Source organism: Cornus florida, unplaced genomic scaffold (assembly GCF_030987335.1).
Source record: "Cornus florida cultivar Cherokee Brave unplaced genomic scaffold, ASM3098733v1 CherokeeBrave_3.0.0_Hap2_Chr05, whole genome shotgun sequence".
Lineage (NCBI taxonomy): Eukaryota > Viridiplantae > Streptophyta > Magnoliopsida > Cornales > Cornaceae > Cornus > Cornus florida.
In genome coordinates, this window is record NW_026775575.1 from 12,021,300 (window position 1) to 12,046,239 (window position 24,940).

Below are 24,940 nucleotides of genomic sequence, written 5' to 3' on the forward strand. Positions count from 1 at the left end.
TAGCCACATACCCAAAGAAATAGTAGGTTTTTTATATTTTAAAATGGGCTCATTATTTTTGATACATAAGTAGCCACATGGACCCAGAGAAATAGTAGGTTTTTATTTGTCGGGGTAAATAGCATGACTCTAATTTTTTAGTCACTCTTTAAGAATTTTTTCATCATGTGCATCATGTGTGTGATGGAGGGATTGCACTTGGCCGATGTTTTTTTTTAATGCTTTGTTTGGTAAGAATGAAGGAAGACCTGTGGAAAGTAAATAGGAAGGAATGAACAAATTTATATTTATTTGTACATATGATAAAAAGAAAGAAATGATAATAAGATAGTGTTATCCTTTTCATCACTCCAAAAATGAGCGGAAGAGATGATGGAAGAAAAGTAAACTATTATAGAAATTTTAAATTAAATGCTAACTTAAATTACACAAATTTTAAATTACAATAATATTGTTTATAAATTACAATTTTATAGATATTATTAGACATAATGAAAAAAATAATTTATAATTTTATTTTCTTTTTCTCCTAAATTTATTCACTTCTCTTCCATTTAACGGAATAAAAAGCACTTTGATGTTCATTCCTAAAGAGGGAGGACAATTGCCCCCTATCTTTTTTTCCTGAAATTATTAAAAAATCTCCCTCCCCCACCCCCTCCTCCGCGCAATATCACGAACAGCACACAAAAGGCTCTGTAATTCACTTGATAGTTCAAGTCATGTTACGACAAAAAAATTAATAATAATAACGCGCGAGTTTTTTAGCTAGGGTAAAAATATAGTAAAATTTAAGTCTCAAATGGCAGGAGTTTTCGTGACAAGCAACGAAGACTTAATATACATATATATAGATACAAACAAAATTCCAAACTCGTTAATTAGCTGAAGGGGTTAGTTGGTGATTAATCCAGGGCAACAAATTCATTCATGCATTTCTTGAGGTCCAACTACTTGTTAGGTAGCATAAAAAAATATATAAAATAAAATTTAAAAAAAAAAAAAAAAAAAACACCTACTTGTTAGGAAAATAGTCTTAATTAGACTCTCAAGGAGAATAATATGAAAAAAAAATAAAAATAAAAAAAAGAAAAAGAAAATGACTCTCAAGAATAACTTCATATGTGGCCCAACACCCCCACTATAGGCCTAACAATATATATATATACTAAAATTTTGCCCAACACCCCCACTATAGGCCTAACAATATATATATATATACTAAAATTTTGAAAAAAATTGTATTGCATTTGAATGCATGAATGAACACTTAAAAGGCATTTGAATGTATGAACTGAATACTTCAAGCTCTGTTTATTTTGATGTAAAATGTTTTTTAATATTTTTTTTTCTTCTGGTATTTGATTGTCGTAAAATATTTTTGAAAAAAAATATATTAATACTCAACATAACTTACTCATTAATTTTCGATAAGTTATTTTACATGTACCGCTTGATATATTCAACCTCAACTTTCGACCTTTGTTAAATAACGAAAAATTATATATAGTATACTTTTTGAAGTTTTCATAATATATTGTAAATTCTAAAGAGGAAAGATGATGATACTCTAAAATCTATATATATATATATATATATGATGATGATGATGATGATGATACTCCACTTTTGTGCACTTACATTTTCTTAAAAAAAGAAAAAGAAAAAAGAAAGGACTTAATTGTACTCTTAAAAAGTATTGTCACACCCTGATATTATCCCTAAAGATTTTCTTACACTCCTTACTCCATTAGGAGTGGACGACTTTTTTATTAATTAATTAATAAAATTAAGTGAAAGACAACTGTATGGTTAAGTTATCAACACATTTGTAAATCTCATCTCCGCTCAAAAAGAGTTCGAGTCTAATGCTTCGTTTGGTTAGAGGATAGAAAAATGGATGGAAATGACAATAGATGGGATGCACGAGGCATTTCTGGGAAGAAGATGTGTCTCTTTCACTTTTTGTTTGGTTGGATAAAATGGGTACGTAACAGAAATGATGGATGTGGTGACATTATTATTTTTTTGTTTGGAAGAAATGATGGATGTGGTGACATTATTATTTTTTTGTTTGGAAGAAAGAGAGAGAGAGTTTTTATATGACATTTACTAATATACCCTCATTATATAAAATTTAAAAAAAAATCCATTCCAAATTATGCAACAAGAAGGTTAAAAATGAAAATTAAAAAACTTGTTGGTTATTATCTTGTTTTCTCTCTCCTCTTCCCCTCAATTTTGGGCAGATAGAAAATTACAAAGGAAGGAGGGACGAAGCATCCCTCCATGCTTCCTCCCTCTTTTCCCTTCTATTCAACCAAACATAAAAACCTTCTTTTATCCCCTCTCAATCCATCCCTCCTCAATCCATCCCTCTAACCAAACATAGAATAAAAGTTGTTAATATTAAGACCATGATGCAGTGATATCCCTTCTCCTTCAAAGAAGGTTGGAGTCTCTTCAAGAGTACCTTGAGTTTTGCTAAAAAAATAAAAATTAATAAATAAAAAAGAAAGAAATTGTAACTCTTATCCAACAAGGAATTACGTTTGAGACTCTATAAATAAATACCTATACTATTCAGACTTGTGAGATTGAGTTAGATGTAATCCTAATTCTATAATGGAGAGTGGTAGCCCTAATTCTATAGTGGAGGGCAACCTTAGGAGGGAGTTTATGGGTATAGGTAGTTTATAGGTTGTAGACCGATGCAAGGGAGTTGATGGGTAGATGTATTTTATGGGTTGGTAGGAACACAGATAATGAGAGAGAGTCTCATGGAATACTTAGAGAAGAACTTTGGGGCAAGATTTTGTACATTGCTCCGGTGTTAAAAATCTCTAATGTTATAATATCTCTACATAATCATAATGAATATCTTCTCATTCGTGACATAGGTCGAGTTTGATTGAACCTATGTTTTTTTGTTTGTGATCGATTTATTTCTTCTTATTGGATCTCCATATTCTTGCACTTCCATTGTCGCTTCAAATTCAAGGCATGCAAATATTAGTATATATAACAATCTAAAGAGACACAAGACATGATACAAAATGGATATTTCAACACTTCAAATTTAGGCCATCAACATAATCATGTGTAATGCCATATATATATATATATAGAAATATTAAGACGGGAACACTCAACTTTTTCTTTTCCTTTGGGAAGAAAGATGTCATACCATTTCAACAAATGCTCATTAATATAGTTTCAAATTTTCTTATAGAAAAAAGTTGAATGTGTTTGTTATATAAGACTATTAGAAATGTCTAAAATGTATCGGCCTAAGTGTGTGGAATGGTTGGTAAAGTGTCAACCGGTGTTTGCCGAGTATTTAAAACAATTAAAATAAGAGAAAAATCATAATTAAAATAACTTCATTACCTTGTAATTCATCACATCACTCCCCATTCCATTCGTTTGCAGTTAAAAAGTAACAAGACACTAGAAAGTGTCTGTCATATGCCAACTCTTAAAATATTATATGACCAAAATGCCCTTTTAAAATAACTCGTTCAACTTTAAAATTTATTAAGGATTAAAATCATAAAAACCCCCTATATTATCCAACTTGATCACATAACTCCCTATACTACTAACCAATAACCCTCAGAATTAACAAAAATGGTCATTTTACCCTCAATATGTGGCACAGCTATCAACTAACATGTGAAATGATAAAATTGACCTCGGTGATTTAATAATTAAAAAAGTGAATAAGTTATTTTAACATGATAGTTATGCCCTTCTTGGGGTCCACTACAAATGAAAGATATTAGAGCTGGTAATCTATGGCTGATATTTGTAGTAATAGGAATACCTATGAAACTTAAGTTGTTGTTGTTAGTTGAATAATGGCATATACCGTCTAAACAAGTTAGGGTAATTTGGGGCTTTGGATGAAGGTTGCAGAGCCAAGACTTGATGTCAATGGAAGAGGTGTATGTGGAAAAGACGACTTGGAGTTGGCATTAAGTGGTTAGAAGAACATTTTGGTCATATAATATTTTAAAAGTTGGCACACGTGCTATTGTTCCGTTAGTTTAACCGCAAACAAATAAATTGAGGATGATATGATGAAATTTTTAAAAAACAATGGAGTTTTAAGAGGTTTTTTTAGTACAGAAAATTATATGAACAATTATAAAATAAAATCAGGACTTCAAGATAAAATGACCACTTTTGCTAAGATTATTTGTTAATATAGGAAATTATATAATATTTTTTTAATAGTATTGAAATATTATGATAACGATTTTAATCCTTAAATTAAATTTTAAATTATTGACGTGAAGTATCCAATTTGTTTCACAAAAAAAAAAAAAAATTAAATAAAGTAAGTTTTTAAATCATCACCTACCAAAGTTGAAAGATGCGGGTACGATGCCGTTCCGCCTTTGCTACAGAACTTACCGTTGAATTTAAGACTGGGGAACGGTTTCGTAAATTGGGCGGAAGAGGAGGACAGATGCCACGCGGCGCCTTCTGGTGGGTTCTCTCAAGAAAATAGACGTTGGACTTACGGCAACATTTATGGGGAGGAGTGAGAGAGAGATCGAGAGAGTCCATCCATCAAAATTCAATACGTGGAGTTAGTGAGTGACGAATTTTCTCTCATTTCATTTATTCTTTCTTTCGTAAATAGCCGCTTCTTCTTCTCCTTCCCTGTTTCTCTCTCACCTCTCTCTCTAACATTTCCGTTTAACTTTTAATTCTTCAACTTTGAAAAAGGAAAGAGTGGAGCTCTCTCCCCGTAGGTACGTTTTTGAGAATCATTTTCTCTTTATTTTTCATTTTGTTTTCTTTTCTGTTCCAGCTGCTTGTGAATAATTTATAATTTAGTCATTAATTTTGATCTGCTTTTCAAGAGTTGGATGAGGTTTGATTTCGATCTAGTGTGTTGTTTTCTTTTTTTGGGTTAAATAGGTAGAGAAATAGAGTTTTGAAATGGCTGTTGAATCTTTGCTCTTATTCGAATGAGCAACATTCTAGCACTAATTTTCATAAATAAAATACAGATTTACGACATTTTCATGGTTTTGCTGCAAGAATTTGGATTTGTTGATGCTTCAAACTTTTGTGGTTTCCTAATTATGAAGTTTACTCTCTTTTTATTTATTTTTTACTTATTTTTTATTTATTGGGCATGGAAGAATGAAGATACGTAGATAACTTCTTGTTGGGACAAATTAGAAAAATATTTAGTAGTTAAAGAGTTACTACTATTTTGACTTTAAGCTCAAGGATTAGAGAGAGAAATCTGACCAAATTTTCCAATTGATGCAACAGAAGGAAGCAGAGGTGCTTGTGATGAGTATCCCATTCCAATTTAGCAATGAGGGGACCTGGGATGATGAGTCCTTTGCAGATGGGATGTTTGATATTTTAGCCAGGAGATAGATTACCTACCCTGGTTGGGGATATTGGAATTGTTAGTGCCTCAAATGGCTGTTGCTCGTTTACACAATGTTTCTGTTCTTGATTCTTCTTTTCTTATGGAATCTCCGTCTCCATTATCAAGGCATAGGAATAACCAAGATAGGCCAAGCACCCGGGCATCCTCTCTCCTGCAAATGTGGCGGGAGCTTGAGGGTGAACACGTGGTGGTGACTCGTTATCCTCAAGTGAGAGTTGGAGACAGATTGCAGCAGCAGAGGATTGACCGATATTTATCAGAAGGAGGGGGGCAACGGAGTGATAATGAGGATAGCTTGGAGGTTGCCAGTGAGGTTGAGAACGAGTGTGGAACATGGACTCGAGGCCAGATAAATTCTCAGACTGAACGTGGAGACACTATGAGTTTTAGCTCAGACCATTCTACTGAAATTGGGGAAGTTGAAAGGGAGAGGGTGAGACATATTTTTCAGGAATGGATGAACAGTGGAGAAAGGGGCCAAGGATCTAATGTTTCCCATATGAACAACTGTTCAAGGGAACAATGCCTTGGTGAAAATGAGCGCGGAAGGGTGCGAATCATAAGGGAATGGGTTCAAATGACTAGCCAACAGAGAGGCATTTGTGGTGCCCACATAGAAGAACACTCTGCTGAAATTGGTTCTCAAACTGAACAAATTCACAATGGTTTGATTGGTAACCATTGTGAAGTTGGTGCACGGAGGGCTATTCGCAGATTATGCGGCAGACAGGCTCTTCTTGATTTGCTTGTGAGGGCTGAGAGGGAAAGGCAAAGAGAACTTCAGGCTTTGCTGGTGCATCGACCTGTCTCTGATTTTGCTCACCGCAATCGCATCCAGGTTAGTTGTTTCTCAAAGTATATTTGTTCTTTTTATATTTCTCAGCTCTCTCCTTTTTTGGCTCTGATACTGTATGTAGTCTTATTATATCTGTCCCTTTTGTATCTGTCAATAACAACAGAAGCAGACCCTTATATTTCAACTACTTCAGATCTGGTGCACTAGTGTCACTTTTCCATTCAGATGGTCTTACTATCTATATAGATGTTAAATCTACGAATGGTATTAGTGTAACGTGGGTATGAAATATTTTTAAGTTGATATCTGTCGTGACCCAAATCCATAGGACCTGAATTGTGAATGGGAAATGGAATCAAACTGGGCTCCTCCCCCCGAACACTATTGACAAACCGGGGGTAAAATGGTCATTTATCTGCATAATAATCATTTAGTTACTCCATTTGACCTGTTTTGATACTTAGAGCTGTGGAGGACCTAGGGGGAGTTCATTCAAATGTCCATACCTAGTTCAAAACTTCCTTCAAACATCATATACCATGCTAAGGACATAAAACTGAGACATACAAAAGATGGTTGGCCTACAAGGCCTTGGATACATAAGTTACATGCCATAACTCAAAAAATATATACAAGTGTCATTATGTGAACATGGAACCCAAGATTTTATATGCATGGCATCAGAATACATGCTGCAACTCCTATACAATCAAGTCCACCAAGAAAGTAGCAGCTAGCATGATAAAAAAAAATCCCAAGCTCCACATATGCAACCTCTTGGTTGAGATCAAGGAATCTCTCCCTCCACATGTCCTTCACCTGAAATAGTCAACAAGTGAGCTTACATTGCTCAGCAGGAAGTGACTTACTAACAATTCCTAAAGCCACATAAGTCATGCTCACATAGCACATAGTTTAAACAAGAAATAGAGAATCATGCTTGCACTTAAAACATGCATCATTAAGTTTCTAGTAATACTACCAAGCTAAGTTCATATGTAACACAACATGAGTTAGGGGAGGCTAACATGAGAAACATCATTTCCATCACATATCAAATGCAAAGCTATGCATTATGGTTCTCACACACATGGACTCTCATATAACCCACTCATGTAGTCCAAAAAACCAACTCAAACACATGGATTGGTTCACAACCGAATATGGGGTACCTCTCCATATCCCTACCCTCACTTCGCGGGTTACTAGCCCACGACACCCGCTTGGCTAAGTTTTGGGATTTTCAACCCTATTTCCACACAATCAATCCCTTTTTGGAAACATTTTCCACAAACTTGGGAAAATTAATGCCACAAACTTTGGAAATTCAATACTCACAGTTGCATTCCACACACACACACCCTATGAAATGCAAGATGCAATGATGAAGGCAATTCAACATCTTAGTCCTTTCTGGTGATATTTTTTTCATCTAAGATACATTGATAATTCATGCTTGACAAATAGCAAGATTAATCTCCAACTAGACATTCTAATAAACATGTGGCATGCTATTGAACATGTAAGCCCAAATCAATCAACACATGTTTAAGGATAGGCTAGGAATCCCAATATAGTTATTTCCATGAACTAATATATACATATAGAGTAGGTTAAGTTTCTCACATGCTGCAAGTACACCTTCTATAATTCAATTAAAGTTCCAAGGAGTGGTAATTTACTAATTTGTCAATTAACTCAACATCAATCAAGTTTAGGCTATCAATCACTCATTTGGCAGCTTGGACATAACTACGATTTAGCATGCTATAAGTCAATTTAGACTTTAAGAAAATACACTTCATCAATTAGTAAGGTAGATAATCTAAGCTTAAAGTAGCAAACATACACTTCATCAATTAGTAAGGCAATAGATAATCTAAGCTAAAAGTAGCAACATATAAGCATGCTAGTACACAATTTGCACTAAATTAACTTACTAGAACATGCTATAGCTCAAGTGAAACCAAAAGAAGAGGCGATTCATCAAGTTACATCATGTAAAGCCAAGATTACATACACTTTAGCAATTTGCACAATGTTGAAAGCTATAAAAAAGTTGAAGAGAGAAATTAAAAATGAAGAACACAACACACAAAGCCCAAAGGGGCTACGTCACTTTTGTTATATTCTCTCTTATTCTTTGTATACAATGATCACCTCTATTTATAGGTAAAAGAATACAAGTGATAAATATTGAAAATACATTGATAGAGGATTCTTAACATCAATCCCATATATCACTCCAGTCAATACACTTCATCAATTAGTAAGGTAGATAATCTAAGCTTAAAGTAGCAAACATACACTTCATCAATTAGTAAGGCAATAGATAATCTAAGCTAAAAGTAGCAACATATAAGCATGCTAGTACACAATTTGCACTAAATTAACTTACTAGAACATGCTATAGCTCAAGTGAAACCAAAAGAAGAGGCGATTCATCAAGTTACATCATGTAAAGCCAAGATTACATACACTTTAGCAATTTGCACAATGTTGAAAGATGTAAAAAAGTTGAAGAGAGAAATTAAAAATGAAGAACACAACACACAAAGCCCAAAGGGGCTATGTCACTTTTGTTATATTCTCTCTTATTCTTTGTATACAATGATCACCTCTATTTATAGGTAAAGAATACAAGTGATAAATATTGAAAATACATTGATAGAGGATTCTTAACATCAATCCCATATATCACTCCAGTCAATATTCTATCATAAGCAAATCACTCATATGATATTCTCATATTGATATTCTGTCAATGAGTAATTTAAGGGTTCCTATAATAATATTCTCCAACACCCCCTCTTAAGTTGGTATACTGAGATTTTAACTCAAGTGTCCAACTTGAAACTAAATATGAATTCGAGATTCTAAGACGAGTTAACCCGAAGATCCGAGTCAAGGAGTAATTTAAGGGTTCTTATAATAATATTCTCCAACACACAAGATATAATTACAATAGCACGCTAAAACAAGGGAAACACACACAATCACTTGCATAGTCAAAGGAACGCATTAGTTAGACACCCCTACTTACAATAGCATGCTAAAACAAGGGAAAAACACACAATCACTTGCATAGTTAAAGGAACTCATTAGTTAGACACCCCTACCTCAATATGGATGAAAAACCCAAATTCCCCAAATGTGAAAGTGCACCAAATTGGATTTTAAAACCATCGGAATGCAGCCCTTGAGGTGATGTTCAAGTTTGTCAACTAGAACACATCCAAATTCCCAAAGGATGACGGTGAAATGTGAGCTCAATTTTGTGGATCTATGGAGGAAGGAGAAAAGAAGAAGAAGAATTGAGGGGGAAGAGGTATCGGCTGGCAGCAAAACAAAGGAAGAATGATCCCTTTGTCCCCCCCACTCCTTATATATATGATAATCAAGTGATAGTGGGGATTGGGTCCCACTCTCCGCTACATTCACTAAATGACTACTATGTCGCCTCACTAGTAAAACACATGTACAAACAATTATAAGCCACGTGAAAATAAACTAAGTGCCACCATGAAATAATAAAGAATGTAAATGATGTCAAAGAAATTCTTGAACATGAAACTCAACCCCGGCCCACGCGGGGACTTCTCGGGCCCACTAACCCGAAGCGACTACAATGACACTAATGGCTTTTCTAAGAGTCTAAGACTCGAAGAAATGGCTAAAAGGAATCCTAGAACCCCATGGAACGGATCCCCACACATAAAAATAAACAAGGCACGCAAAACGAAAACGGTAAAAAGGAAAAAAATAAACTTGGTCCTCACAATATACTTTTGGATCCATCAGGATAGGTTCGTGAAATGGTTTTGCTTGTGTCAAGTGATAGTTTTATGGGATCGATGTATAATTAACTTGGGCTGGTTAACTAGAATGCCATAATAAATTAAATAAATTCAATGTAAGATGTGTAATATGGGATATTTGTATATATCCCCATGGAACCATCAGAATTGATCATAGTTAAAATGGTTTTTTTTGTTTTTGATAAGTTATAGTCTAGTGGGATTGTTGCATACTTATTTTTACAGTTTTTAGGTAGAATCGTACAATAAATTAGATAAACTTTATGGGATCGATGTAGAATTAACTTGGGCTGGTTAACTAGAATGCTATAATAAATTAAATAAATTCAATGTAAGATGTGTAATATGGGATATTTGTATATATCCCCATGGAACCATCAGAATTGGTCATAGTTAAAATGATTTTTTTGTTTATGATAAGTTATAGTCTAGTGGCATTGTTGCATACTTATTTTTACAGTTTTTAGGTAGAATCGTACAATAAATTAGATAAACTACATGTAAGATTGAGCATTTTTTTTTCCTAGTTGGGACTCACACACGCCCGTCCAAGGTATTGTTTGCACCTAGTAGGAATCGATCCTAAGACATGATGATTCATAAGGCACCAGGGCCAAAGTCTTTTCCAACTAGGCCAACCCTTTGGGGTATTGAACATTTGTTAGTTTACATGTAAGATTGGACATTTGTTAGTTTATGTTTAATGCGTATTCTATATTTCTTTAAGATAATAGTCCCAGGCTTCCGTTACAATGTTTAAAGTTAAGGCCTATTTAATAATTCGTGGTCTGCTATAAAAAAACATTTCTTTCTTCTTTGTTTTTTCATATTTATTTTTTTAGCTTTCAGGCCTAGCTTGCTTTATTGAATATATCTAGCAAAGTACTTTAGTAGGCACTTCTTTGAATAAGAAATGTAAGTTCATGTTAGGTAAAAAAAAAAGGTGGTCTTTTTGTTCAATCTCTTGTTGGCAGAGAATACAAAATTTTCAAAGCAAACTCTTTTTACTAATGTTATAAAAGAAGACTTAACTAAAAGAAGTGAACGAGAGCAAAAATCTTTTGTTATTGTTGAACTATCTGTATTATTATTATTTTTATTTTTATTAGCTGTTTTCAGCCTTTTATTAGGTGTTTTATGTAAGATCCCTATTATCATGGGACCACGTAGATAAGATCTCCGTAAACATGGGATTATATAGATAAGATCCCCATAATCATGAGATCACGTAGATTTTGGCGTATTTCCCATTTTTCTTTGATTTGGTTTTCTTTCTTTGTGCCCTATTCTTGTATATAAATATAGTTCTTGGCTCTCGGTTTGAAGACGCTAAAACCCAAAACTACTTCTTTTTGGTATCAGAGCAAAACAAAAACCTTCGCCTCCCCATCTTCCTCCCCAACGCCATCACCTTCTCTCTCCCTCGGGTAACCCTCTGTTTTTTACTCCTTTTTTAGGAAAATTCCCTTAGGTTTTTTATGACCTAAGGGTCTTTCTGCTGTTTTTTTTTTTTCTTTATGGGCTGCCGGTGTCTGTTCGGCAGCATATTTGGAGGAAAGTGCCGATTTTTCCGGCCTTGTTTTTTTCTCTTTCCTCCTGCTTTGACGTGTGGACCAGCTTTATTTTGGTACTATGATTGATTCTAGTGGCCAAAAGGACACTTTATCCTCGGTCCATCATACTCTATCTTTGACGCATCATACTCCGGCATAGTAGGTTACTAGTGTGCTCTTGAATGGGCGCAACTTCGTATCTTGGTCTTGTTCTCTTCAACTCTATATTGGAGGGAAAGGGAAAATTGGTTGGCTTTTGGGTCTAGTCAAGGAACCGAAAAAGACGGATACTAAATATATTGCATGGGACATGGACAGGTGCACCATTCTGGGTTGGATCTTCAACTCAATGGAGGAGCATATCTATAACATGTTCACGTTTCACACTTCCGTTTTTCGTCTGTGGCAAGCCCTTAACAAGATGTATGCCTATTCCCACAATGACGCTCGTATCTTTGAACTCTATCTGGAGATTGCTCATGCATCTCAGGAGACACTCAAGCTGTCAGTATCAGAGTAATTTGGGTACCTCCAGTCTAGGTGGGAAGAATTAAACACAGTATGAAACTCTCTCCGATTTTTCTGGAGAAGCTGCAACTCTTGTCTTTTGGTTAAGAGACTGGACCGCCAGCATACCTACCAGTTTTTGATGGGTTTATGATCTAAGTATGATGCTCTTAGAACTCAGATCATAAACACCTCTCCTATGCCTGATTTATATTTTGCCTTCGCTAGTGTTGACCATGAGAAGCATAGACGTCAGATCTCTCAGCGAGTAGGTTTACCAGGGACTCCAAGTGATTAGATGGCTCTTGCTGCTAATTCTAGACTTTCAGAGGGAAAGGTTATTTGTCAACATTGTGGAGCCACGGATCATGTAAATGATCATTGCTTTAAGTTTTATCCCAAGCGGAAGTAGAAATTTTCTTGCAATCGTCCTTCTAGTGGTGGCCACACTGCCACAGTAGCCGGTACTATTGGTGGGTATACTACTCCACAGATTATTGTCCCTCCTGCTTCAACTCCTCCTAGACCATCTTTTCAGGACTTTAATCAGTTACAGTCCTAGATTGGTCAGCTTCAGGAGCAGTTTAGAGCTTTATCTACCAGGGTTGGTTCTTCTATTCCCATGGCTACTATAGTTACAGGTACTCCTTCTGCTTTTCATGTTAAAATAGGAAGACTTACTTGGGTTCTGGATTTCGGAGCCAATGATCACATGACTGGTGAGTTGTCATTATTTTCTACTCTCGTTACCCATGTTAATCAGGCTGTTAGTTTAGCCGATGGGTCAACCACCATTATTCCTAGTAAAGGAGATGTTCATCTATCCCCTAATATTATTTTGCCATCTGTTCTTCATGTTCCTAACTTTGCATTTAATCTTCTATCTGTTAGCAAACTTGCCAAATCATTAAACTGTGCAGTGATTTTCTTTCCTCATTACTATGTTTTATAGGACTTGCGTTCGAAGAGGATTTTTGGCAGGGGATATGAGCACGATGGTCTCTACTACTTTAGGGATCCTCCACCAACACCTCCTCCACTTGCTTCAAGCCTAAGCCTCTGTTCTTTCAGTTTCTACATCTTATGACTTTTCTTTTCAGACTTTAAATTTATGGCATGCTCGCCTTGGGCATGTAAACTTTCAATATTTATGTCTGCTTTTCCCTTCATTAATAACGGCTTGTAAGGGGATAATAAGTTTCAATGTGAGATTTGTGAGCATTCTAAACATACTAGAACTAGTTCTATTTCTCATATGCATCGTCCACCTAGTATGTTTGATCTCATACATTCTGATGTGTGGGGTCATTCTCCTATTACTGCTTTTTCGGGGCATCGTTATTATGTCATATTCATTGATGATTATTCCCGCTGCACATAGGTATATTTACTTAAAAAGAAATCTGAAGTTTTTCCCTTGTTCACTCAATTCCTCCAAATGATCAAAACTCAATATAAAACTGTTGTTAGGAATATTAGGTCTGACAATGGTCGTGAATATGTTTCCAATGAGTTTTGGTCTCAACTTAACCAATAGGGTATTCTTTATCAACTTACTTGTCCATATACCCCTGAACAGAATGGTGTGGCAGAGCATAAAAACTGCCAACTAATGTCAGTTGTTCGATGTCTTTTTAAGTGGTATGAATGTGCTAAAGTCTTTTAAGTGGTATGAAAGTGCTAAAGTCATACCGGCACATGGCGGTTCTTACAGCTACTTTTCTCATTAATCGTACCCCTAGTATAGTATTAAATTGTACCTCTGAACACAATGGTGTGGCAGAGCGTAAAAATCGTCAACCAATGTCAGTTGTTCGATGTCTTTTAAGTGGTATAAATGTGCCAAAGTGATACTGGCACATGGCGGTTCTTACAGCTACTTTTCTCATTAATCGTACCCCTAGCAGAGTATTAAATGGTAAGGCCCCCTTACAAGTGCTTCAGCCTGATAATACTCTTTTTTACATCATGCCTCGAGTGTTTGGATGTACATGTTTTGTTCAGAATCGTAAACCTTCTCGTACTAAACTTGATGGCAAGGCTATTAAATGTATCTTTTTAGGATACTCTTCAATATCAAAAAGGTTACCGGTGTTATGATCATGTACACAAACATATGTATCACTCTCTTGATGTCACCTTTCATGAGCATACCCCTTTTTATGGTTCTAACACTATCTTGGAGGAAAATTCTGCTTCTGATCAAGAGGTTTCTCCTCTTGCTCGTCCTCTTATTATTTTTCAAGAAGAGTCTTCTCTTGTGGTTTCCTCACCCCCTTTGCAGGTCTATTCTCGCCGCCATTGTGCCCTACCTCCACTGCCTTCACTCTCTTGATGTCACCTTTCATGAGCATACCCCTTTTTATGGTTCTAACACTATCTTGGAGGAAAATTCTACTTCCGATCAAGAGGTTTCTCCTCTTGCTCTTCCTCTTATTATTTTTCAAGAAGAGTCTTCTCTTGTGGTTTCCTCACCCCTTTTGCAGGTCTATTCTCGCCGCCATTGTGCCCCACCTCCACTGCCTTCATCCTCCTCAGATATAGGTTCAGGTACATCTCCTCTCTCTCCTTTACATTTCCCTGATCCTGTTCCTGAGTCTCGGTATCCCACTCGGTACTGCAAACCCCCCTGCTCGATTTGGATTCACTTGTAGTACTGATCATCCTATTTCGCAGTATATCTCTTATGATGGTCTTTCAAGGTCTTATCAAGCCTTTCTAGGCAAATTTGATTCCATTTCCACCAGAAATGTCTCTGAGGCTCTCCGAAATCCCAATTGGATGTCTGCTATGGTGGTAGAAATGGATGCTTTGCAGCAAAATGAAATATTGGAGCTTGTATCTCTCCCTTCTGGTGAAAAGACTATTGGTTGCAAATGGGTATTCAATGTTAAATATCTGGCCGATGGCTCTATTAATCGGTATAAGGCCCGTTTGGTGGCTAAAGGGTTTACTCAGATTCCTGGTAAAGACTTTAATGATACCTTCGCTCTTGACCTCAGTTCATTTGCTTGTCTCCCTGGCTGCCTCTCACAATTGGCCTCTTCATCAGCTTGATGTGAAGAATATTTTCCTTTACGGTGATCTTCTTGAGACTATTTATATGGATCCTCTGCCTAGTTTTTGGGCTGAGGGGAGTATGTTGGAAAGGTTTGTCGATTGCAAAAGTCTTTGTATGGGTTAAAACAATCTTCCAGAACTTGGTTCTGCCGTTTCAGTGATGTAATTCTGATGTAGAACAGCTCGCTCGCGATTATCTAAACATACAGGATCATCCCAAATTAGGGAGTCTGAAAAGGTAAGGAGAGTAGAAGGAAATAAATAAATAAGGAAAAGTCAAAAGAATCATCGCAAATCAGGGAGGCTGAAAAGGTAAGGAGAATATAAGGAAATAAATAAATAAATAAGGAAAAGTCAAAAGGAGATTTGGTGTAGTTGCCAGCAATAGTAGATATTATTCTCCATTGCAAGATTTAAGGAGGATTCTACTCCATCAAATCTCAAATTTCCCCTTTAATATTATTTCACGCATACTTTCTTTTTTTATTTTATTTTTGATTTGCCTATATAAAGGCAAGAGATGTAAGTCTACAGACATCATCATTATCAATATAATTTCAATTTCTCTCTTGTGAGTGTGTTCTTTGTGAGTTCAAGGGTTTAACCCCGTTCTTTATCGTTTCTGCTACGTTAGTTGGTATTAGAGCAAGGTTCCGAATCCAAGATTCGCCTTTGTTTTTGATTGTCGGTTCATGAGATGGAAGCAACGCCTCTAGCGACGGTGATCGTGATGGAGTAGCTCTTTTGAGGGCTAAGTTTACTGAGTTCCAGACCAACGTTAATCGAACCTTGCTTGATATGCATGAAACTATGCGTCAAATATTGGCGAGATTGACAATGGTAGAACTTAACCGCGAGAACAACAGGCTGCCCAACTATGGTGATCATGGATGTCCTGCTGGTAATTGCAACCCAACCCCACCGAATAGGCAATCAGCCTATGAGGAAAATGTCAGTTTTGGTAACCACCGAGCCGTACAGGTGTTTGGAGATAATCGAGGTCGATGGGAAATTGATGATTCCAGGGATTTTCGTATGAAGATTGACCTACCCACCTTTCAAGGTCATCTTCGTATTGAAGAATTCTTGGACTGGATTAGTGAAGTTGAATGTTTCTTTGACTATATGAAAACCCAGGAGGAGAAGCAAGTCAAACTCGTGGCCTATAAGTTGAAAGACGGCGCATCAGCATGGTGGGATCAAGTGTAAACTACCCGTGCACGTGAGGGTAAGGATCCGCTACGTACGTGGGTTAAGATGAAGAAGTTGATGAAAGCTCGATTTACCCCCTGATTACGAATAGGTTCTTTATCAGAAATATCAGTCCTGCACGCAGGGAAGTAGAACGATTTTTGAATATGCTGAAGAATTTTATCGGTTGTCATCCCGTAACAACCTGGTGGAACCCGAATTTAGCATGGTGGCCCGTTTCAAAGGCAGGTTACGATGGGATATTAAAGAGAAAGTGGCGCTGCAACCGTTATTCAAACTGTTTGAGATTGTCACGGCGGCAGAGAGAGCAGAATTGTTACTGGAGAAGTCAAAGAATCGGTCTCGTGGTTCATATAATATCCAACGTCCTACACATGACATGGGTAAACAAACCACGGTAGCCCCTATTCCAATGACATGGGTAAACAAACCACGGTAGCCCCTATTCCAATGACATGGCGAGGCATTGGAGATGGTCCAACAAAGGCCAAACCCGTAGCACCCATAGGACCTGCTGGGAGGGGAGCCCTAGCTGCGAGAGAAAATCCCTATGCACACCCAAGTATGGGCAAGTGTTTTCGATGTGGAGAACTTAGCCATAAATCCAACAATTGGCCCAAGTGATCGACAGTAAATCTGGTCGAGCATTAGGAAGGTGAGGGTGAGGAAGGTGAGTTCCTTACCTTTGAAGAAGAAGAGATGACTGAAGGAGACAATGGCGAGTTGTTGTCCCACTCTTTAGTTGTGAGGAGGTTGATGTTCACGCCAAAGAAGGAGGAGCACCCGCAGCGTCATAATGTGTCCTGTACACGTTGCACTGTTAACCATAAGGTATGTGACATTATTGATAGCGGCAGTAGTGAGAACATTGTTTCCTTAACAATGGTTCGAAAATTGGGGCTTAAAATAGAGAAACATATCCATGCATACAGAATTGGATGGATCAAGAAAGGCTTAGAAACGCGAGTAACTGAAACCTGCACCGTTCCATTCTTAATTGGGAAAACATATGCAGAGGAGGTGCATTGTGATGCCGACATGGATGCATGCCATATGATATTGGGCAGACCATGGCAATTTGATGTTGATGCCACTCATCGTTGTAGAGACAACGCGTATATTCTATATAAGAATGGTCAGAAGATTGTTTTGGGTCCGATGAAAGAAGCCGAATTTCCCAAAGGAAATTCAGTTATGTTGATCAACAGTGAGGAATTTACGGGCGAAGTAACAACTGCCCCTGAAATCTTTGCTATTATGTGCAAGGGGAAGTAGTTAAACAACCTCCTTTTATAGTACTAGCAATAGTGCGGCCATTATTGCAGGAGTTTAGTGAGTTGGTGCTGGAAGACTTACCTGATGGCCTCCCTCCCATGAGGGACATTCAGCACCACATTGACTTGGTGCCCGGGCCGAGCCTGCCAAATCTACCACATTATCGAATGAGTCCCAACGAGAGTCAGATCTTACAAGAGCAAGTGGAAGAATTACTAAGGAAAGGGTTGATTCAGGAGAGCATGAGCCTATGTGCTGTTCCGGCCTTGCTAGTACCGAAGAAAGATGGCAGCTGGAGAATGTGCGTTGATAGTCGCGCAATTAACAGAATCACTGTCAAGTACAGATTTCCCATTCCACGGTTGGATGATATGCTGGATATGTGCTGTTCCGGCCTTACTAGTACCGAAGAAAGATGGCAGCTGGAGAATGTGCGTTGATAGTCGCGCAATTAACAGAATCACTGTCAAGTACAGATTTCCCATTCCACGGTTGGATGATATGCTGGATATGTTGGTGGGATCGAAAGTCTTCACCAAAGTGGACCTTAAGAGATACCATCAAATCAGAATCCACCCTGGGGATGAGTGGAAAACGGCGTTCAAAACAAAAAAAGGACTGTATGAGTGGTTAGTCATGCCATTCGGATTATCCAACGCGCCAAGTACTTTCATGCAGTTGATGAATCAGGTACTCAAACCATTTATTGGTCGATTTGTAGTTGTTTATTTTAACGATATTTTGGTTTATAGTCAAACAGAGGCAGAACACCTTTTGCACGAGAGAGAGGTATTAACAGCTTTGTAGAAGAATAAACTGTTCATTAATCTGAAGAAGTGTAGCTTTGTGACCCCCAAGCCTAGTATTCCTCGGCTATGTGGTTTGTAGTGATGGCATTCGGGTAGATGAGGAGAAGGTGAGGGCCATTCGGGAGTTGCCTATGCCGAAGAATGTGGGAGAAGTACGCAGTTTCCATGGCTTAGCCACATTCTACCGAAGGTTCATCAAGAACTTCAGTAGTATTATGGCTCCCATCACAGAATACATGAAGAAAGGAAAATTCCAATGGGGAGGGGAATCTGAGATAAGTTTTGCCTTAATCAAGGAAAAAATGTCAACAGCCCCAATCTTAGTCCTTCCAGATTTTGAGATGCTATTTCAGGTAGATTGTGATGCCTCAATAGTAGGAATCGGAGCAGTTCTATCACAAGAAGGAAGGCCAGTAGCGTTTTACAGTGAGAAGCTGAGTGAAGCACGCAAGAAGTGGACTACCTATGAGTTGGAATTCTATGCGGTGGTGCAAGCTTTGCATACACGGGAGCATTATCTTATCCAGTTAGAGTTCGTGCTGTTTACAGATCACCAAGCACTGAAATCCATTAACAATCAAAACAGTGTCAATTGGATGCATGCACGATGGGCGGCTTATATCCAACGATTCACCTTCTCGCTAAAACACAAGTCAGGCCAACAGAACAAAGTTGCAGATGCACTAAGTGGGAGAGCAGCTTTCTTAGTAACTATGAGGGCTGAAATCACAGGGTTCGAATGCCTGAAGGAGTTATATGAGGTTGACGAAGATTTTGGCCAAGCTTGGGCAGCATATAAAACGAGCCAATCTTTTAAAGGGTTGCACATGCAAGAAGGATTTCTCTTTAATGGCAATTAGTTGTGTATTCCATGGAGCTCTTTACGGGAGCAAGTGGTTCGTGAATTGCATGGAGGAGGATTAGGAGGACATTTGGGGCGTGATAAGACGCGAGAGTTGGTAGAAGAACGGTATTATTGGCCACAACTCAAGCGTGACGTGGAGAACCATGTGCGGCGGTGCTCAATCTGCCAAACTAATAAAGGCCAATCTCAGAATACTGGTCTTTAAACACCGCTGCCTATTCCAGATGCTCCATGGGAGGATTTATCCGTGGAATTTGTTCTAGGGTTGCCAAGGACGCAGCGAGGAGCAGACTCTGTTTTTGTGGTGGTCGATCGATTCTCCAAGATGTTCCATTTTATTGCATGCAAGAAGACGAACGATGTAGTCCAAATGGCCAATTTATTCTTTAAGGAGGTGGTTCGTTTAGATGGGGTGCCACAGTTCATTACCTCAGATCGTGACACCATGTTTTTATCTCACTTTTGGCGGACTTTATGGAAGAGATTCGATACCTCTCTTAATTTCAGTAGCACCAGTTACCCCCAGACTGATGGCCAAACAGAGGTGGTGAATATGACTCTTGGAAATCTAATTCGCTGTATTTTAGGAAAGAAACCAAAACAATGGGATCTCGCTCTTGCCCAGGCAGAATTTGCTTACAATTGCATGGCCAAATAGAGGTGGTGAATAGGACTCTTGGAAATCTAATTCGTTGTATTTCAGGAAAGAAACCAAAACAGTGGGATCTTGCTCTTGCCCAGGTAGAATTTGCTTACAATTGCATGGTTAACAAGTCCACTGGCAAATCCCCGTTTGCAGTTGTGTATTGTTGTCCTCCAAAAGTTGCTTTGGATTTGGTATCACCGAAGTTACCGGTGAAGAGTGTTGTTGCAGAGAAAATGGCTGAGCACATTAAGACCATTCAGGAGAGTGTTAAGAAACATCTAGAGGAAACTTACGCCAAATACAAGGCAACAGTTGACAAGAGACAAAGGAAAAGAGTATTTGAAGAAGGGGGGACCTGGTTATGGTGTATCTAAGAAAAGAGAGGTTTCCAGTGGGAACATACAACAAGCCAAGGAATATGGTCCGTACCAGATTCTAAAGAAAATCAACAACGCCTATGTGATTGATTTACCTACTGACATGGCCATTTCTTCTACCTTCAATGGGGCTGACATACATGAATATTATCCGCCAGATTCGGGTAACTCGGGATGAGTTCTTTTTACGCAGGGGAGACTGATGTAGAACAGCTCGCTCACGATTATCTGAATATACAGGATCATCCTAAATCAAGGAGGCTGAAAAGGTAAGGAGAATAGAAGGAAATAAATAAATAAGGAAAAGTCAAAAGAATCATCGCAAATCAGGGAGGCTGAAAAGGTAAGGAGAATAGATGGAAATAAATAAATAAGGAAAAGTCAAAAGAATCATCGCAAAATAGGGAGGCTGAAAAGGTAAGGAGAATAGAAGGAAATAAATAAATAAATAAGGAAAAGTCAAAAGGAGATTTGGTGTAGTTGCCAGCAATAGAAGATATTATTCTCCATTGCAAGATTTAAGGAGGATTCTACTCCATCAAATCTCAAATTTCCCCTTTAATATTATTTCACGCATACTTTCTTTTTTTTTTTTTTTTATATTTTGACTTACCTATATAACGGCAAGAGATGTAAGTCTACAGACATCACCATTATCAATATAATTTCAATTTCTCTTTTGTGAGTGTGTTCTTTGTGAGTTCAAGGGTTTAACCCTGTTCTTTATTGTTTCCGCTACGTTAAATTCTATCTATGGAGTTTGTTAGATGCCATTCTAACCATATATGCTTTATCCACTGTTCCTCCACTGGTTGATGTCAATGACATCCTTGGGATTGCTCAAGTAAAGCTTCAATTGGCTAAAGCTTTTGATGTGAAAGACCTTGGGCAACTTAGATATTTCTTGGGAATTGAGATTGCTAGATCTAAGCAGGGTATCTCTTTATCGCAGAGGAAGTATGTCTTGGATCTTCTTCGAGACACGGGTATGCTTGGGTGTAAACCTGCTTCCACTCCTATTGATCCTAATATGAAGATCTCGGCTGAGTCTGGAGTCTCCTTTCTGATCCCTCACAGTATCAGTGCTTGGTAAGAAGATTGATTTATCTTACCAACACCCGTCCTGATTTGGCTTTTGCTGTTAGTGTTGTGAGTCAGTTTATGCATGCTCCTCATACATCTTATATGGATGCGGTATATCATATTCTTCGATATCTTAAGTCCTGTCCTGGACTTAGATTATTTTATTCTTCTAGTAGGTTGAGTTATCTTATTTCAGTAATATAGACTATGCTTGGTCCAAGACTGACAGACGTTCCACATCTGGCTTGTGTACTTTCTATAGAGATCATCTTATATCCTGGAAAAGTAAGAAGCAACCTATAGTTTCGAGATCTCCAACAGAGGCTGAGTATCGTGCCATGGCCCAGGGTACTTGTGAGATTCTCTGGCTTCGATCTTTCTTAGAGGAACTAGGGCTAAGTGAAAAATAGTCTTCACACTTGTTTTGTGATAATAAGTTAGCCATCATGCTTGCTTCAGATTATGTTCTTCACGAGAGGATTAAACATATAAAGGTGGACATTCATTTTATCAGAGAGAAGGTTCGTTCGGGGATTATCAAGCCGTGCTTTGTTCGGTCCTCTAATCAGTCGGCAGATGTGTTTACCAAATTCGTTGGTCCATCTTTACTTCATTACTCGATTACCAAGCTGGGCTTGATTAATATCTTCACTCCAGCTTGAGGGGTAGTGTTGAAATATTTGTATTATTATTATTATTATTTTTATTAGCTGTTTTCAGCCTTTTATTAGATATTTTATATAAAATCCCTATTATCATGGGATCACGTAGATAAGATCCCCCTAATCATGGGATCACGTAGATAAGATCCCCATAATCATGGGATCATCACGTAGATTTTGGCATATTTCCTATTTTTTCTTTGATTTGGTTTCCTTTCTTTGTACCCTATTCTTGTATATAAATATAGCTCTTGGCTAAGATGCTAAAAACCAAAACTTCTTCTTTTGTTATATTTTCATCTTTTCTTTAGCCTAGAAAAACAACTAATTAAATATATCTAGTTGAAGCTTCAACATTGGATTGAACAGCCCTAAAGTACAATTTCAAGTGAGGTTGGCAAACTTTTTCTATGCCGAATTAGAAATAAGCTTGAATAGCTTGGTTTATAGATAAGATCCCTATAATCATGGGATCATGTAGATTTTGGCATATTTTCTGTTTTTCTTTAATTTGTTTCCTTTCTTTGCACCCTATTCTTGTATATAAATATAGCTCTCGGCTCTCGGTTTGAAGACGCTAAAACCCAAAACTTCTTCTTTTCTTATATTTTCATCTTTTCTTTAGCCTAGAAAAACAACCAATTAAAATATATCTAGTTAAAGCTTCAACATTGGATTGAACAGCTCTAAAGTACAATTTCAATTGAGCTTGGCAAACTTTTCTATGCCGAACTAGAAATAAGCTTGAATAGCTTGGTTTATTGAATATATCTAGCAAAGTTCTTTAGTAGGCACTTCATTGAATAAGAAATGTAAGTTCCTATTAAGTAAAAAAGAAAGTAGTTTCGTGTTCAATCTCTTGTTGGTAGATAATACCAAATTTTCAAATACAACCAACTTTTATTACTAATGATACAGAAGAAGACTTAACTTAAAGAAGTGAATGAGAACATAAATCTTTTGGTATATTTTCATCTTTTCTTTAGCCTAGAAATACAACCAATTAGATTATATCTAGTTGAAGCCTGCTATCATCAAACGTAGTTGAGGTGTATTTTTGTCTATAGAAATTGTTAGGACAAATGCAACAAACGAAGAACAAAACAAGAATCACGACAAAAAAGTAAACACGCCACATACAAAGAATGTAAAGATTTACGTGGTTCGACTAGTGAAAATTTCACCATGCAAAAATCAGGAGATTACAAGTTTCAGTCTCCTAACCCTAGCTCTCACTCTCAATCTCACTCTCTTTCTTGTGATTTTCAATGTTCTCTCGTTACCCACCCTAAGCGCCCTTATATACGGGGCTAAAAGAGAGTTCTAAATAGGGTCCACAAACCCGCATGCGAAAAACGGGTCATAAAAAGTTACAGTTCACACAACATAAGATTGAATACCTCTAAAGTACAATTTCAAGTGAGCCTGACAAAATTTTCTACGCCGAACTAGAAACAAGCTTGAATAGTTTGGTTCACTTTACAAACCTAGATTGGTGCTATGGAGTGAATATATTTTTTTTTTGTCATAGTGGGAAAGTAACCCAATGTTATCCAAATGACTTTGCTTTTTTCTTCCCATTATACTACATTTAATAAAAATACACTTTCGTAATTCACTTCATAGCTGCTGCAAAAGTTGGAAACTTTCAACATTATTGAAATGACTTCAACATGGTCAGTTCAACCTATATTTCAGCTGGCTAGAGTCTACCATCATCAAACCTAGTTGAGGTGTATTTTTGTCTATAGAGATTGTTAGGACAAACGCAACAAACCAAGAACAAGACAATAATCACGACAGAAAAGTGAACACGCCACACACAAAGAATGCAAAGATTTACGTGGATCGACACAAGTTGAGCCTATGTCCATGGTGAAAATCTAGCGAAGATTTCACTATGCGAAAATCCTGTGATTTTCAATCGCACTCTCTTTCCTAGCTCTCACTATCACTCGCACTCTCTTTCCTATGATTTTCAACATTCTCTCGTTAGCCACTCCAAGCCCTAAACGCCCTTATATACTGGGTTACAAGAGAGTTCTAAACATGGCCCACAACCCGCATGCGAAAAAAAGGTCATAGAAAGTTACAATTCACATGCAACAGGCCGAAACAAAATCGAGCCACAACATCACATAAATAAATTGATCTAGCAATTTGGGGTTGGATTGGTTCTTAGTTAGGCAAGGTTCAAGTGCAGAACCATCATAATATTTTATTTTTTCATTTTATTGAAGTTAACAAGCCATTACCATGAAATAGAGACACTTCATTAAAAAGACAAGATTTTCATGAAAAAAAGCACGAGTACCAATTTATTCTTGGCCCACCTAATGTCATATGTGATGGGATTTGACTCAGACAGTACAATAACTATCGAAAGTACAATGTGCAAGGATCGTTCTGATCACCTAGATCTAGAGGAGGAGCGGTGAATAGGTCTTATGGAACTTTTTAGCAATTTAAAATTCAATTAGAATTGACCGTTAATCTGGTAATATTGTTTTTTAGACAAATAAAGATATGCGTGCATATATCAATAAATACAGTAAACGTAATAATACAGCAATAGGAGTGCACACCAGATGTAACATGGAAAAACCCCAAAGCAGGGTTAGAAAACCACGAAACTTAGTGAGCAAATTAATCCACTATAGAGAAAGAGATGCACAATGAATAAATAAACACTGAAAAAGCAATCAATAAACACTGAAAAGACACAATAAACACTGAAAAACAATAATACATTAATAGAAAAGTGCACACCAGATGTAACATGGAAAAACCCCAATTTTTTTTTTCCTAGCTGGGACCCACACCCACTACCTCCATTGAGGTTCAAACCCCTTACC

The 24,940-nt window shown here is 37.3% G+C and overlaps 1 protein-coding gene across 5 annotated transcripts in view; it reads left to right on the forward strand.

Moving 5' to 3' along the window:
* The first annotated feature begins 4,546 nt into the window (after positions 1 to 4,546).
* Positions 4,547 to 24,940, forward strand: part of LOC132306109 (uncharacterized) — a 36,756-nt gene continuing 16,362 nt past the window's right edge. For all 5 annotated transcript variants that reach the window (XM_059803346.1, XM_059803347.1, XM_059803348.1 and 2 more), the window contains exons 1-2: positions 4,547 to 4,763; positions 5,296 to 6,260. In XM_059803346.1, the coding sequence (XP_059659329.1) occupies positions 5,451 to 6,260 (810 nt within the window). In that variant the 5' untranslated portion in view covers positions 4,547 to 4,763; positions 5,296 to 5,450. The remainder of the gene's footprint in view (positions 4,764 to 5,295; positions 6,261 to 24,940) is intronic.